A 17,756-nucleotide genomic window follows, 5' to 3' on the forward strand; every position below is an offset into this window, starting at 1 on the left:
AGTTAAACATCGATAGATTATTAATATGTTGTAACATGACATCACTATTTTTGTTCGCACATAGACAATTTACACACACACTTGCATTTCATTTTTGGTCACTTTCGAAGTTTGACAGTCGTTCTATACTATCCTATTTCTATGGTATGTAGTTATGTGTCAAACCGTAAACTGTGACATTACACAATTTTCAAAGAGCGTTTTGGGCGCGAAAGCATATGACAAAATATATCTTGTTAATTTAACATATTTAACGCCTTTTTTAGTATAAAAGTTGAATTTTAGGGCAACTTTTAGTTAATATAGAACGTAACACAAGCGTTTCAAAAAATTGGAAACAACCCTATTGGTCTAGTCCATGGTTCCCTAGATATGTAATTTTCTATTTATCCAGGCCATCATTGTTAAAAAAAAAATAGATTTAAATCTAGGCACTGTCAAAAAGTTATCAGCCCGAGGAGCCAACATGCCAATCGTTAACGCTCCGTAGCGAACGAAACACAACTGTGACTGTCGCAGTGTATAGAAGAGTGGTAGAGTGATGACACGCTACGCTACGGAACGTTAAGGATTGGCACTTTGGCTACACGGGCAGTAGAGCCAAGCTTCTAACTCTACACGCCCTTACTTTACACCTTATTTTGTTTATCTACTATGAAGTCAGTGGGCCAGTTGCCGTTGACTGGATACTAATTAAAATAAGAAAAATATAATGTGATAAAATGCTTTATTACATAAATTGGTTTCCAATCTAACAAATGCTACCTATATTAAGTTAGATTAACTAAGCAGTTAAACAAGGATTTTAAGTAATTATTATTACAAATTCCAATTCTATTAGTCTTAAGTATGAATTATTCCATATAAAACTAAAGGTTTAACATGTATTGTAGGGATAAATAATTCAATAAAGTTTTGAATGACTTGAGACCCGAATTATTTCTTTAAGGATAATAAAATATTAATTATTAGATTTTTTTTAGTGAAGCTTTATTGCAACTCCCATTCGGAATGTTTGACTGAGTCCTGATTAGTACAAATATTAAATTTAATTCAATTTTTTTCTGTAACTTGTATTGTCTTCATGGAGTTTTTGACCAGTATTCACTCCAGTCATTGACTCGATCAGAAACATCTAAAATAAACCAATTAGGGGAAGGGACATCAGGAGCGAGCCAGTTGAAGTCATCTAGACAGTTCCAATTATTGCTCTTCTTATCTAACAATGACATGTTAAAATGCTCCTCTAAATCATCATACTTCAAGTTATATGGTGCTGTCCTAATCTCTGTGCAGTCTTCTACAATACCTTTACTTGTCACATGCAAATAGATATCGCATTTTGTTGAGGTGTGCATTCTCAACTGCTGGCATGCCACAACAATCTTACAGTTTGTACATTTCTCTAAAAAAACGGAGGAAGTTACGGGACCAGAAAGAATAACGCAGTTATCCAGGTTATTCATGTGCAGTGTGCCCATGACACCCTTTAAAGTAACTGTGCAATTTTTCAGATTGCGTAATGTCACGTCCCTTTGAAATAGTTCATCGTTTTGCAGTGCCAATATTTCATTTTCCTTTAGATCAAATCCAAAAAGTTTTTCGTCCCATTTGTTGCTGTCTGTCTTTCTTGTTCCATCATGATCATCCGCTAAATTCTGCTTCTGATTATCTGATCTAGGCAACTTCTTTCTAGTAAAACCAAATTTTTTCCTTGGTACATATCTATCTTCTAACTCATAGCATTTTGTTTGTAGATTTTGAACTATTCCTAAATATTTGCGCATGTTAAACTCCTTCAAGAACAAAGCTGATGTGATTACATACTTTTGTAGCTCATTTACTTCTTTTTTAATATTGTCAAAGTGAGATGGGAGAGTTTTGATTTCTAATGTGGGTACTTGGGAGAGCAAGTCTTCAATGTACTCTGATTTTATTTTAAATGCTCCAGAGAAGTATTCCTCATTTTCGTTACAGGCATCTACTTCTTCTCTGGCTTTGTGTGCCTTGTGAAGCTTTTGCAGTCTTTGTGCATCTCTTCTGCTTAGTCTCTCTAACACTGTGTTCTTGTCATTCATTTTTATTTCTTAATTAGGTCTTCAATTTTCTTATTAAGCTCGGAATCTTGTTCTGTCGCGTCCTTCAATACAGCTAAGGTTTGATTCGCTAATCTTCTTGTGTCAGTGTGCTTCGATTCTTGATCATACTGTTAACAAAAAAAAACAGGTATAAAAATTGCCATAACTATAGATAGCCTGTTTTAATACAAACTTCCTATGGGAATCCGACATGTTAAAAATATTTTAACTGGCCCCTCACGTTTTTAAAGTAGGAAAATGTTTGCCATGGAGTTCTTTAAGTATAGAATATAATTATCATGTTATGGTATGCAATTTTCAACTGAAACTGTTTTAATTATATTATTTTTGTTACAACCATTGTGAATCCACAAATTGGTAAAAACCGACTATTTTTTCAAAATATGACTTAAAGGCAGATAAAAAATGTTTATATTTCAAATTTCACTTTTCAAATATAAGTAGTAGTGATATTAATGCTGATAAGTCCTATTAAAAAAAAAACTAGTCAAGCGCGAGTTCATCATAAGTACCTATATAGGGATTGCAATCCGGTCCGGCGGATCCGGTAATCCGGCCGGATCCGGCACTTTTCAGGAGCTACCGGATCCGGACCGGATCCGGTAAAATAAAAAAACGCCTAAATACAGCACGCGCTGTGCGTTTCAGATGAGGAAAAGGCGCTGGATGCGAGGTATGAAGTTGAACAGAACAAAAAATTAATGAAAAAGTTTAAATTTAGTAAGATAAAAATATATTTATTATGACGATGACTGGGAACAGAAGAGGAGTTCTTCTTCGTTCATGTTGGTGGCACGATACGACGATTACATAAATACTGTAATAGAAGGAAAAATGTAAGGATGGAAATGCCATGGAAGGCATTTGTAATTTATGCTAAAGAGAAGGTTAATGTTGTGTCATAATGTTGGGATAGGAGATTAAAAGTAAACAAATGAGCAGGATTAAGTCGGCGGTACTCAACCGACTACAGTTGGGCTCATCAATATGTGTGAATGAATATATGATAATATTGATAATTTTTAGTTTTCTCCGATATATGTATATATATGATAAAATATAGATTCTTTTCTATTCAAATTTAAGAGAGAATTTATTGTCTTTACAATTTCATCCAATCTTATGCAATTTCCTTCATCTCCTGATACATGCTACTCTACGTCTAGCCAATGCTTTATTTTTGATCTATGTAACTTTTCGTAGGGAGTCCCTTTCCGCGATGGTTTTCAATCCTACATTCTATTATTTTTCGCATGTGATCGTCGTATCGTGTTTTGTTCCCTATAATTTGACCAATATACTTTTCTATAAATTAAAAAAAGGACAATTTTTTAAGTCATACAGTCTACTACTTTCTCGGACAAAAAATTAGAGCAAGATAATACTCGCGCATTTATATTAGAGCGCATTTAATATCATAATTGGTTAAAAGTAAAATATCTTCTTTTGTTACTAGAATCAAAGAGAATTAAGAAGACCAAGAGTGCTCACTCCATACAACGGTTTTGTTACCAAAAATACTATTATTTTCGTAGTCTACATCTAGCGTCAAGTAGCGGAACTCTCAGTACTGCTACTCGACAATATCACGACAAACAAAAAGTCTAATGCTCAACGATTTTCATCTAATATTATAACCAGAGTAAGCGTAGGAGTTGAAAATATAGTTCCGGTTACTCTGGTTATAATATTAGGTAGATGTCGACTACGAATATAATAAGCGTTTTGGTACCAAAACTGATGTATAGACTGAGCACTCTATGTACTTCTTATTTCTCTATGCTAGAATGGATGTCAATACAAAGAATTCAATCAAAGAACAGTTACGAAAACTTGTCCTTTCAAGGAGCTCCACCCCACATCCTATCATCAGGCTTTGGAAACTAATCAAATATATAATTGTAAACGAAAATTTGAGTACTTGTGAATGGTTAAATATGATAAATTACCAATTTCAAATTTTGTTTTTAAAGTGATATTGATATTATGACACTTTTTACTACCAAGTTCTATTTTATTGTAAGGAGTTATTGATTAACTTCAAATTATAGATTTAGGAATACCTATTACGCAAAAAATTTGAAAAATAAGTAATTTAATTAACTTTAATATCCCTATACCAAACCGGATCCGGTCCTGCCGGATCCAGCCGGATTATGGCCAAAATCCGACCGGATCCGGCCGGATTGAAAATCAATCCAGTTTGCAATCCCTATACCTATACTAATTATAGTTGTGTACAGCGCCATCTATTAGTCTGGAGCCTTTTTTGAGAAAAGTCGTCGACATCTCTTCTAAATACCTAAAACTGGTATGGATATGTTTATGTTCCTCGTTGTCTCCAGAATACGAATTGACCGGTTTTAGTTCATGGAGAGGGGGACGGGTCGAAAAAAAGGGGGGGAAGAGATGGCGCCCGAATACCATTGATATTTATTCACATCTTGAGTCCTATGGGACCGATCGGTTAGTGTGAGGTGTCGTTTGAAAGATAATTAAACGTACTATTATTGCTTTCTAATAACCCCAGTCATAACTGATGAAATAATACGAGTTTTGAGGGAAAAACAAAAAGAATATATTAAAAAACTTTAAAACAAGATTAACATGGAACGTTGCTAGCCGCGTATATATGGCAAGTAGATGTACCTAAAAGTCGAGATTTACTCTCACGCGCTGCGTCGCGTTGCATGTAGTAAAACTGCAGGCGCTTATGTTTGTGGCCTATTTCCAACACCCTCCTCTGGGCACAAACCCATTGCCATTGAGAATGTCTGATGCTTCGGCCGGTGCAACCCTTTTGTCAGTACATCGGCCAACATATCTTGAGTGCTTTTGTAGCGAACGGAGATTTGTTTGTTGGTAATACGCTCCCTCACAAAATGGTAGCGTATATCGATGTGCTTGCTTCTGGCGTGGTAGATGTCATCACCTGAAATGCTAATAGCACTCTGATTATCGCAAAACATGACAATTGGTATACCTGACATGGTGGGCCAAAAGTCTTCTTCCAATTGTTTGAGCCAGATGGCTTCTTGTGTTGCTGTAGCTAGTGACATATACTCCGCCTCAGTGCTCGAGAGAGCTATTGTAGGTTGCCTTTTAGAGCACCAACTAATGGCGGCACCCTGAAAAGTGAAGACATATCCAGAACAGGATCTTCTGTCTTCAGTATCTGACGCCCAATCTGCGTCGCAGTAGCCTACTATATTGGCATTATTTTTCTTGAAGGTAAGTTTTAAATTTTGTGTACCTCGCAGATATCTTAAAACTCTTTTTGCTGCCATCCAGTGCTGTGCTGTAGGTTTATTGTTAAATCGGCTTAATTGATTTACAATGTAGGCTATATCAGGTCTGGTACCTTGCGACAAGTATAAGAGACACCCTATCAGCTCTTGGTATGGGATATCTTTTAAGACATCGTCATCATTTTCAGCCTTTTTCAGTTGCAGATTAGCTTCACACGGCGTATGCACTGGTTTGCAGTCACTCATATTGAAACGAGTAAGTACCTTCTCTATATACATAGTTTGATCCAGAGACATTTCATTCAATGATTTTTCTTGAGTAATTCTAAAACCAATACAACATTTAGCTTCACCCAAATCCTTCATATGAAACTTTGTACTCAGTTTCTTCTTTATCATCTTGACAGATTTTTCGTTGTTATAAAAACATAGTAAATCATCCACATAAACTGTCAGAATCAATATATCTTTTTCATTGACTATACGATGATATATGCAAGGATCTACTCTGGATCGTGACATTCCTATTTCTAATAAAGCTGCATTGAGCTTTTTGTTCCATTGTCTGCTGGCCTGTTTAAGACCATAAATGGATTTTTTGAGTAAGCAGACTTTGTCGCCTTCTTCAAAGTATGGTGGCTGAGACATGTAAATGTTTTCTTCAATATCTCCTTGCAAAAATGCAGTAACTGCATCCATTTGATGAATTTTTAAATTATACTTTACAGCCAAACCAATTACGTATCTTATAGAAGTGTAACGTACCACAGGTGCATAAATCTCATGATAATCTATGCCCTTTTTCTGTTGATAGCCCTTTACAACCAATCGTGCCTTCAATCTTGATACATTTCCCATCTCATCTGTTTTGGTTTTATAAACCCACTTGCAGGGGATTACTTTTTTATTTTTAGGCAAATCAACTAATGTCCAAGTATTATTATCAAGCAGTGATTTATGCTCTTCTTTCATAGCATGTATCCATTGTTCTGCCTTATTACTCTGTAGCGCTTCAGAAAGACTTTGCGGATCCTTATCTAAAATACTCATTGCAGATTCATTGTTCATGCACATAAAGGATGCATCATCTTGTGGAGGATCAGCTTCATATATTTCTTCTCGACGTCGCGGTCGAAGATTCCTATCTAATTGTGGAATTTCAATACTCTCTTCAGGAATATAAGACTCATCATTAGGATCTGAATAAACTGATGTAGGTGACGATGACGAATCAATATTTATAAATGTACTATTCAGTTCATCAGTTCCAACGCTATTATTATCATCATCCTCTTCTCTCTCTTCAGGTAAAGGTAAGTAAACTGTTTTAGGCTTTGGTAAGTTTAATTCTTCCCTTTTGTGAGACAATTTTTTCTTACTCATTTCCTGTGTAACATCATTTCTTTGATCACTAATTTTTTTTTCTTTTTCAGGTGCAGATGTATCATCATGTACATTTCCTTCATGTGTACTATCTTTCCTTTCATTACTAATTACTTTTTCTTTTTCAGGAGCAGACTCATTATTAATTATATTTCTTTTTACAGTGGCCTCGAGAAATACTACATCTCTACTTGTTATAGTTTGCTTATTTTTAGGGTCTATGAAACGGTAGCCCTTTACGGAGTCACTATAACCGACAAAAATCAACTCACGGGATTTTGGATCCAGCTTTTGGCGGCGTTCTTTAGGTATGTGAACCATCGCTTTGCACCCAAAGATCTTCATGTAGCTTAAATCTGGTTTCTTGCCTGTCCAAACCTCTTCTGGAGTGACGTAGGAAAGGGCTCTCGTCGGCGAACGATTTATAATGTGCGCTGCCGTGACCACTGCTTCGCCCCAGAAGTTGTTCTGTAATTGAGCATTTAGTACCATACATTTAGATCTTTCAACAAGAGTTCTATTCATCCTTTCGCATAATCCATTTTGTTCCGGCGTATATGGATTTGTAGTTTGGTGCAATATGCCAAATTTCTTGAGATAATTGTCAAAAAATTTATTTACGTATTCTTTGCCATTATCTGTCCTTAGAGTTTTAATTTTCTTATTAAGTTCATTTTCAACTCTTGCTTTATATTCAACAAATTTATCAAAAACTTCAGCTTTACTCTTCATGGTAAATACATATACTTTACGTGAAAAATCGTCTATGAAAGTGACAAAATACCTGGCACCTCCAAGTGATGCAGTTTGCATCGGTCCACATACATCGGAGTGGATGACTTCTAGCAACTCAGTTGCTCGGGAGCCTTCACCTGGAAATGGCTGTCTAGTCTGCTTTCCTTCAATACAACTTATACATGTTATATTTTCTTTACACGGAGACAATTTTACACCGGTAGTACAATTTGGAACTTTTTCCATATCTTTGAAGTTTAAGTGACCCATTCTTTGATGCCAAACAAAATTGTCATCATCAGCAACCGCGGCAGGCATGGCATGAACTTTTTCTTTTATTGTATTTAACTTATACATATCATTAATCTCAATGGCATCTGCTACTTTTAAACCAGTTTGTTTATTGATTATTTGGCAGCCAATTTCATCAAATTCAATTTTACAGCCACTTTTAATCGTCTTACTGACAGATATAAGATTAGTGCCTATATCAGGTACATAGAGGACATTTCTTACCTGTATTTTACTTATGTTTCCTTGTGTGTCAGGTACTTTGATTGTTACATCTCCGCAACTCTGTACTTTGAGTATGTTATTGTCAGCAATTCTGATGCTTGTTACAGGTGGTGCCCTTTCGTCCTCAAGCCATTCTCTGTGTAAGGTCATGTGCCTCGACGCGCCCGAATCTACGTACCAGTTCAGCGAGTCATTATGTGTGGTGGCACTGGTGGCTGAAAAAGCTGCAATAAAACCATTATCTTTATTATCTAATTTATTTTTCTTATGCCAACAGTTTTTGCTTAAATGTCCATATTTGTTGCAAAAAAAACATCTTGGTCCTTTTGATTTACTTTGCCCTTGCCCTTTATCAGACTTTTTATTGTCTTGCCTTCTGGAGTTTGAGTAAAATGCAGTTGTTTCCACAGTTTTTACTTCCTGTAACAATTTTGTTTTAATGGAATCGGCACAGATTTTTACTCCGGAACTCTCAATAGCCATAATCATGGGTTTATATACGTCTGGCAATCCCGCTAGCATTAACGTTCCCAGCCATTCATCGTCTACTTTAAATCCAATATTTCTTAAACGATGTGCAGATGGCATTATTTTATTTACGTAATCTTCTATACTTGCACTTGTTTCTAGCGTAGTATTTATTAAATCTTTTAGCAAGCCCACTTTCCGAGTCAAGCCCGAGTCCTCAAACGCTCGCATTAAGTTTTCCCACACCTCTTTGGATGTTTGTGCCTCTCTAACATGCACATATATTATGGGGTCAATAAGTAAAATAAGTTTTGACTTAGCTTTAATATCCTTTTTAGCGTCGACTGACTTGCCGGATTCTGGTTCGATGCATTCCCATAAATCTTCCAACTGCAAATAGGCTTTTACTGCAAAACTCCAAGTGGCGTAATTTTCTCTTCCAGACAATTTTTCAATGCTCAATAATCCATTATTAGACGTCATTATAATGTATTACACTTGATATTAAACTGAAAAAGAATCCTACTTGGTGCCCGTTTTAGGTTAGAATGACTTGAAATTTTACTTTAACTATTTCACTTTAAAAACACTTTGACTTTCAATTGTTATTCTATGTAGGCATGGGGCGGCCCATAACCTGATGAAATAATACGAGTTTTGAGGGAAAAACAAAAAGAATATATTAAAAAACTTTAAAACAAGATTAACATGGAACGTTGCTAGCCGCGTATATATGGCAAGTAGATGTACCTAAAAGTCGAGATTTACTCTCACGCGCTGCGTCGCGTTGCATGTAGTAAAACTGCAGGCGCTTATGTTTGTGGCCTATTTCCAACAATAACTGTAGTTGTTTACAAAATATTTGAAAATATATGCTTTTTTACCATGCATGGATGGCATAAGTACTGAAAAAACATGCTTCTAACTCATTAATTTATAAGTTTACCGCAATTAATGTTATTACAAAATATACTGTAAATTTTATTTTATTATCTTTCTAAATATATAAGTTTTATTGTTGTATACTTTTACATAACCAAGTAACGATGAATTTTATTCAGCATTGGTCGCTACGCACCGTCACATAAATGGCGGCCGACCGTCGTCGACATTCCGTTATTTCTAGTGTTCCATTCTACAGATCAATTCGTGTGATGTGTTTTTTGATAGAACATTAAACTTACTATTATTATTTCTTAATAACCGTAATCATGACTGTAGTCCTTAACAAAATATTTGAAAATATATGATTTTTTACCATGCATGGATGGCATAAGTACTGAAAAAATATGCTTTTAACTCATTACATTATAAGTTTACCGCAATTAACGTTATTACAAAATAAACGGTAAATTTTGTTAGCTTTCCAAATATATAAGTTATCAGACCAAGCTACGTTGGCAGCCATTTTGATAGCCCAGCCTGTGCAATCGTTAACTAAATGTCATAATTTCATAGAAGTTTTACATTTAAAATAACACTTGCACTGTCTGAAATTTTGGTGGTAAACATTTAAACAAAATGACCACGAACCAAGATTTTGGTACCTACTGTGTTTTTTTTCTGTTGTTACCAGTTTGAACAGGTGAGAACCAAATTCTCAGTGGTTATTACTGATAACAACTGAGTGAGGATACTCGTTAGTTGTTAATGTCAACAATCATCCCAAAAATGTTTTAGAACTTACCATGTCAAGCATGCTACTCATTTTATACAAAAACTCTATTCACTATCATAAATAAATCAACTAAAAGCCAGTACACCTGTTAATGACTAATTAAAACAATTGACAAATCAATGGTCAATTTTATGACATATTTCTTTAAATAACTTTGAAACTATTATCTAAAAATTATAAAAAGTTATATACCCATACTTAGTTGCGATTCTCAAATTTCTCTTGATAAGTGATGGCAATGGCATACGAGGGCTGCCTTTTAAGTTCTGTCGTTTGCAAACCGCCCCCCGCGAAAACTAGTATCATCGTAAAATATTTAAAATTAAGAACTCAAAAATAAAAGAAGGACTCGAGATTGGAACCAGTGTTCTATAGTACTTTATGTGAGTGCTACACGAGATATCTATATCAGTCGAGATGCCTTTTTTGTTCGAAATGAAATGTCAATTGCATACAATTTTAACATATCTCTCATGTTAGTTTGTGTCGAATTATGGAGTGTGGAAATAAGAGGAGTGACATCTCTTATGGTAGAACTATTGCAAAAGTGTCCAGCTGTTATCTATAAATAATAGTTCCAAATCTCTCCAGAGTAGCGCTAGAGTAGCTAAGAACCTAGGCGCTTTTGACGGAGTGAAGTGCGCTGTCTATGATTTGATTTTTTTGTTCAAGTATTCTAGGTATTGTAGCGCCACCTATTTAAGGTTTTTTGATGATACTTTTTGGTACATGGAGATTTATTTCCTCACCTCCGCCTTCCGTAGTATTGAATGATACGGAAATAGGCCCCCGACTCTAGTTTGTCTCTGAATTTAAACAAAAAACTACAAATGCGTGACATGCGTGAAAAAAGTTTTAATTTACCGCCATTTGACGTACAGTTTATCTTTTAATTAGTTTTAAGTATATAATGAATATGTTTTGTGGTTTTTAAAGTAACTATAGCAATTCTATGATATAGAAAGTTTATAATATGTGTGTAGATAAAATAGTGTATGTAACTGTACATAATTAGGCATTAAAATACTCGTGTGATCCTATTAAGAAACTCACTTCGTTCGTTTCTTAGACGCACACTCGTGTATTTTAATGCCTTCTATTATGTAGCAGTCACATAAACTACTATTGCATGACCACTTAGGCGTAAAAAAATTGATCTCACGCTGGATACCACATTTACTCAGTGAAGACCAAAAACCGGCTCGCATTACATGGTGTCGCATAACTCTACGAAAATTCAACCGAGGAAACTCTAAACCATTGACATAATATATATCTAAGGACGGGCCTTACGGATATAAGAATGGGACCAGAACAGCGGTGTCAATAGGGATTGTAAACCGGATTGATTTTCAATCCGGCCGGATCCGGCCGGACCGGATCCGGTTTGGTATAGGGATATTAAAGTTAATTAAATGACATATTTTTCTAGTTTTTTGCGTAATACGTATTCCTAAATCTATAATTTGAAGTTAATAAATAACTTCTTAACAATAAAATAGAACTTGGTAGTAAAAAGACTAAAAAGTGTTACAATGTCTAAGTATATCAGTTTAATTACAAAATATAAAATCGGTCATTTATTATATTTAACCATTCAGAAGTGCTCAAATTTTCGATTACAATTATAAATTTGATTAGTTTCCAAGCCCGATGATGGGATGTGGGGTGGGAATTGGAACTCCTTGAAAGGACATGTTTTTGTTACTGTTCTTTGATTGAATTCTTTGTAACGTTAACATCCATTCTAGTAAGAAAAGAAGATATTTTACTTTTAACCAAAATTATATTAAATGTGCTCCAGTATCATCTTGCTTTCATTTTTTGTCCGAGAATGTAGCAGACTATAAAAAAAAATGTTTTTTTTTTAATTTACAGGAAAGTATATTGGTCAAATTATAGGGAACAAAACACGACACGACGATCTCATGCGAAAAATAATAGAGTGTAGGATTGAAAACCATCGCGGAAAGACTCCCTAAGAAAAGTTACTTGGATGAAATAAATAATTGGCTACACGTAGAGTAGCATGTACCAGGAGATAAAGGAAATTGCATAAAATAGAATGAGATTGTAAAGAATCAATATTTTATCTTAATTATATATATAATCAGAGTAAACTAAATATATCATATATTAATTCACACATATTGATGAGTCCAACTCTAGTCGGTAGAGTACGGCCGACTTAATCCTGCTCGTTTGTTTACTATTATAAATCCCCTATCACAACATTATGACACAACATTAACTTTCTCTTTAGCATAAATTACAAATGCCTTCCATGGCATCTGCATCCTTTAATTTTTCCTTCTATTACAGTATTTATGTAATCGTCATATCGTGCCACCAACACGAAAGAAGAAGAAATCATATTCTGTTCCCATTTATCGTCATAATAAATATATAAAAATATCTTACTAAATTCAAACTTTTCATTCGTTTTTTGTTCTGTTTAACTTCATACTTCTCACCCGTCGCCTCCTCATCTAAAATGCACAGCGCGTGCTGTATTTAAGCGTTTTTTTATTTTACCGGATCCGGCCGGATTACCGGATCCGCCGGACCGGATTGCAATCCCTAGGTGTCAAGCACACGAATTCGAGCCAATCGTGCAGTCTAACGCCGCAACGCGATTGGTTGATGAGTCCGCACTACGCGCGCGATTGGTCGCAATTAGTTCCGTTAGACTGCACGATTGGCTCGAATTCGAGAGTGACACCACTGAACTAGCGCCTTTGTTAGTGCCCGTAAGGAACGTCCTTAGATATATATGTCAATGCTCTTAAAACGTTTACGACATTATTAGTAGTGACGAGGCTTGGATATATGCCTACGATCCGGACCCTAAACAGCAGTCGACAGTTTGGGAGTTCCAAAATGAGCCAAAACCGACCAAAATAAAACGCTCAGTCGCTCACGGAGCACTTCGAAAAAAATGGTCGCCACGTTTGTAGCGTAAAGTGGCCACGTTGCCACCACCGTGAGAATCGTAAAACGGTCAAAGCTGACTGTTATCAGTGAGTTCCGAAAAAACAACCCCAGACGTCGTATAGTACTGCACCACGACAATGCGAGCTCGCACACCGCTAGGCAGACAATTGAGTTTATAAAAGAGCAAATCGTCGAAAATCTGGAACACCAGCCGTACAGTCCAGACTTAAGCCCCAATGACTTCTTCACTTTTCCAAAAATCAAGCAACGACTTCGTGGTCAACGGTACCGTACGCCTGAAAAACCGCCATTTTGGAGACCCCGACTTCGGACTTTAATAAGTGTTTCGAAAACTGGTTCGATCGAATGAAAAAGTGTATTACGTATTATTATTATTTAAACTTTATTGCACAATAAAAATAAGTACAGATGCCGGACTTTATGCCTACGTATCACGGTGATTACTTTGAAAAACAATAAATACCAATTAACACTTATATTATCTTTAGTTTTACGAAATGACAGAACTTAAAAGGCAGCCCTCATACTTGCAAAACTTTGGATTTTACTATTCTGATTTACTTCCTAAGAAGCTACTTGTCAATACAGTATGAATGTCCAGTAGTTTCAGAGCAAATTGGGTATGACAGATGTTCAGACAGATACGACATTGAAGTGATCCTACGAGGGTTCCATTGTTTCTTTTTGCGGTATGGAATATTAAAAATAAATTCTAAAATTGATATAATGATCACACTTGTTTTAATGATAAGCAAAGCACCAACTTCAAGGTGTCTTATTTGGTACTATATAATTTTATTACATCTTTATACAGAAGTTAGAATAAAAATATTTAGACAGTATAAATGAAGTGTAATGGAATTAAATTAATTGCTTTTTAGTGGAATAATTTGTGAACTTTGCTCAGATTGTAGTTTTTTTTTTCACTGGGACAATGAAGGGGAAATCCTACTCTGTATTTTAAAGGGTACTTAAAAATCTTAAAACCATTCTCTCTTTTTGTAAGAAAATATTTGGTACTTGTTAAAAACTTTGGTGAAATGTAAGTTGTTCCTAAAATCTTAAATTTACTTTGTCAAAACTGACTCAGTTTTGTTCAAAGATAATTTCATTGTTATAAGGAATAAAATTAGAGAAGTAGAAGTTTGATTATGTAATCATAATTATTTTCTTTACATCAGTCCAGTGTGAAATTGATTTTGACAAACTTCTCCTGCTAGGATTTTTTCTTCCCTTATACACAATATATGCAGTGATAATAGGATTCAAGTAACAGTTTCAATGTTAATTAAATAAAGTATATGAAGAATGAGTATGTCTATAAATTTTGAAAGCTACATGAAATAAACATCACAAACAGCCAATAATAATAATATAATGACCTTCTTCAGCAGTTCTTCATTAGGTTTGGCCAGTTTGTACATGGCATAGCCAAGCCCTCCGAACGTAACCACCCAGAAGGAGGCCCTAATAGCAATGTCCATCTCACCGCTAGATCTTGCCCTCGTTAGTCCACACTTTGTAGTCAAGCTCTCTAGTCTTGTGGTCGGCAATCCGTTCACCCAGTTGGTAATAGCCTTCCAGAACCCAGTTGCAGTTTTTGTGCATGTACAAACGAAAATCTGAGTAAAAGATTACATTGGTTGGTTAATCAGAAACATTATTTGCAATACTATAAGAATACAAGCATACTGATTTCTGCTGTTTGTCACTGTATGTCTAAAGATATGAATAATGGAATCATAAACCTACTGAACCCAGTAAGTTAGGCTCTTTCATCCTGGGTAAAAGACAATTGTAGACAATATACTTAAATGACATGTAGTTTGTGTCATCCCAGACAAGATTTGACAAATCTAACCTTTGATGCAATTACAAGTCAAGGCATGCATCTTCGTGAATGACACAATCTATATATGAATAACAAATGAAAATATATAAAGTAATCCCGGTTAACACATTCACTGCCAGGAACCCACCTAGTGGGCGCTCGTGAACTTTGTTCAGATGCCAGACAAACCCCCTGGGTAGGTTGTTTTGTACGCATCTATAGACCACCGGTTCTGGGGTAGTGCGCCGTTTTTTGTCAGGCCGTGAATGTGTTAAGTGTTGAGTATATCAATGTCAATCAAATGTATTATTTTTTTTGGACAAATTGTAAAATTAGATAAAAAGAGATCTTAATCTCCAATGGAATGGTATGTTCGGTTCTGACTCATCCATGATCAAATAGTCAAGATCCGAATGAAATAAAAGACTACAAGCATGTGTGGTACTGTGGTAGGTACCATCATGTGGGTCATTAGCATTACCCTCCTCAGTATAATTATATATGTTGAGATTGACAAATTATTAAAAACTGTAAATATATTAATAAAAAATAATATAGGAGAACGAAGATACATAATCAATGACCCACATAAAAAGGTATACATCACATGTCGACAATTGACTCTCTTATAAACATTTCTCATTCATGAGACACGCCTAAACAATCTCTTAATAGTAGAACGAAGCATAAAATACCAGATTTGTAACATTCAAACAAAACCTTAAAATTACAAATAAAAAAAGAATAGACTTGCCTCTTTCCGTATTTAGCTTAAAATATACTCCGTACGACACAGCGATTCCAAGTGCTTCCAGAATAAATACAGTTTTCAGAGTTTTACCGATCCACTTAGTGTAAGATGCAGGTTGCGGCTTTTTTACTAGCATAATATAAAAATACTAAAATCGTAAAAGATTTTCTTGTCTAATGAGAACGTTTTTTACTATCGCAAAATTATTAGGAATAAAAGCGAAATGTAGAGGCCGAGATGAGATGACGTAAAGTTTTTTTTTTTTTTTTTTACAATGGCCTGGATGCAACGTAAAGATTTTTTTCAGTATATGTTGCCATTGCCATTGTGCTGCCATGCCAGAGAGTTAATTCTTTAGGGCCTCTACAGACTTCACGATAATTGCATTCGATTTGCGTTGCATCGTGGCATTTGATGGATCGATTGAACTGTTTTTTTTTTTCTATAGACCAGATTTCCATGACCAAACTGCCACCCGGGCGAAAACTCGAAAAGTTCTATGTGTAATGCAGCTTCGTGGACTTCAGCTGCCGTTTCATTGGTGGATTAAAGAATGGCAGCAACCGAAACACGTACAAAATAAAATAAAAAAGCGGCCAAGTGCGAGTCGGACTCGCGCATGAAGGGTTCCGTACCATTTAAGACGTATTAAAAAAAAATCTACTTACTAGATCTTGTTCAACATTTTACCACTTTGACACACATTTTACCACTTTGGAAGTGTCTCTCGCGCAAACTATTCAGTTTAGAAAAAAATGATATTAGGAACCTAAATATCATTTTTTAAGACCTATCCATAGATACCCCACACGTATGAGTTTGATGTTTTTTTTTTTTAACTTTAAGATGTATTAAAAAAAAAGTACTTACTAGATCTCGTTCGAACCAATTTTCGGTGGAAGTTTGCATGGCAATGTATATCATATATTTTTTTTAGATTATTCATTCTGTTATTTTAGAAGTTACGGGGGGGGGGGGGGCACACTTTTTACCACTTTGGAAGTGTCTCTCGCGCAAACTATTCAGTTTAGAAAAAAATGATATTAAAAACCTCAATATCATTTTTAAAGACCTATCCATAGATACCCCACACAGGCCGCGTAGCCAACGTTACAATCGTTAACGCTCCGTAGCGTAGCGTAGTCATCTCTCTCTCTATCACTCTTCCATATTAGTGCGCCTATGACAGTTGCGTTTCGTTCGCCACGGAGCGTGAACGATATGCACGTTGGCTACGCGGGCAGGCCTGATAAAGTGAGGCTGTAATTGGCACTTAAGCGCTAAAATAGGTGAAATTATAACTCATTCATAGGTACTCATAGTGACACACACTAGTTTGTTTAATTAATCTCTGTCAGTGAACATGAAGTTGTTTTAATTTGGTTCAAATTAAGGTCAATTAGTTGAACCACCAACTTTTTCCTGGACCGAGTCGTTGCTGTGTTTCGGGTTCCGCTGAAACATTATTAAGTATATAATTACAGGGTGATCAATAATAGCAGCCGTCTTTTTCTACTGAATTTGTCTCGGCGGACTGTAGTAGGTACATAGTTTTCATACTTATCAACTCTCTTAGCTACTAAGTAGTTGTCTCTGAATAGAAGGTACCTAGCTTAAGCACATTGTTAACAATATATGAAATGTAAAAAATGCTTTGTCTCTTGTTGCAAAATATGTTCAGTGTTTGATATTTTTTCATTTGTATCATTTTTTTACATTTCAAATATAGTATACGATGTGCTGATATTTGGTGAAACGTAAAAATATTCATTCTCGGGCCCGAAATCGGGTCTGATATGTGATCGGTGCTGATAAAGTGTGGATGTATTTGGCTTTAATCTAGATTAAGTATTCAATATTGACTAATTCCTTCTACCCTTCCGTAATTTACCATGACAATTTCTTACCAAATACATTTAGGTACACCGTACTCGCGGCGGTTTTTATTCCCTTGCACTTTCTACTATATCTCCGTTAATAGAAACATTATGACAATATTCGCTTTATTCCATCTAAGTAAGTTTGGTGCAAACTTACAAAGTTAATTTAGACGGAGTTTCATAATTAAAAGCCAGTCCAGACGGGAACAATT

At 35.4% G+C, this 17,756-nt stretch overlaps 3 protein-coding genes across 6 annotated transcripts in view; all 3 read right to left on the reverse strand.

The window, feature by feature from the left end:
- LOC133534609 (uncharacterized) overlaps window positions 1-17,756 on the reverse strand; it is a 201,521-nt gene that overhangs the window by 105,464 nt on the left and 78,301 nt on the right. The gene's annotated exons all lie outside the window — the stretch shown is intronic.
- LOC133534608 (tubulin-specific chaperone C) lies at window positions 714-14,704 on the reverse strand. 2 transcript variants are annotated; one of them, XM_061873806.1, is made up of 2 exons: window positions 14,572-14,704; window positions 714-2,206 (listed from the first exon to the last, which is right to left on the reverse strand). In XM_061873806.1, the coding sequence occupies exon 2, from the start codon at window positions 2,076-2,078 to the stop codon at window positions 1,083-1,085; it is 996 nt and encodes a 331-aa protein (XP_061729790.1). In that variant the 5' UTR covers window positions 2,079-2,206; window positions 14,572-14,704; the 3' UTR covers window positions 714-1,082. The 2 variants fall into 2 exon arrangements, with proteins under 2 accessions (XP_061729790.1, XP_061729789.1); XM_061873805.1 differs by having other exon boundaries at window positions 14,465-14,606.
- The window catches only part of LOC133534602 (spondin-2-like), a 29,169-nt gene continuing 28,390 nt past the window's right edge, over window positions 16,978-17,756 (reverse strand). For all 3 annotated transcript variants that reach the window (XM_061873783.1, XM_061873782.1, XM_061873784.1), the window contains one exon: window positions 16,978-17,119. In XM_061873783.1, the coding sequence (XP_061729767.1) occupies window positions 17,064-17,119 (56 nt within the window). In that variant the 3' untranslated portion in view covers window positions 16,978-17,063. The remainder of the gene's footprint in view (window positions 17,120-17,756) is intronic.

The sequence above is a fragment of the Cydia pomonella genome, chromosome 2 (genome assembly GCF_033807575.1).
Source record: "Cydia pomonella isolate Wapato2018A chromosome 2, ilCydPomo1, whole genome shotgun sequence".
In the NCBI taxonomy this organism is placed as follows: Eukaryota; Metazoa; Arthropoda; class Insecta; order Lepidoptera; family Tortricidae; genus Cydia; species Cydia pomonella.

Coding starts and splice junctions, on each gene's coding strand:
- LOC133534608 (XM_061873806.1), bottom strand. CDS start 2,078: ATGAATGACAAGAACACAGTGTTAGAGAGACTAAGCAGAAGAGATGCA.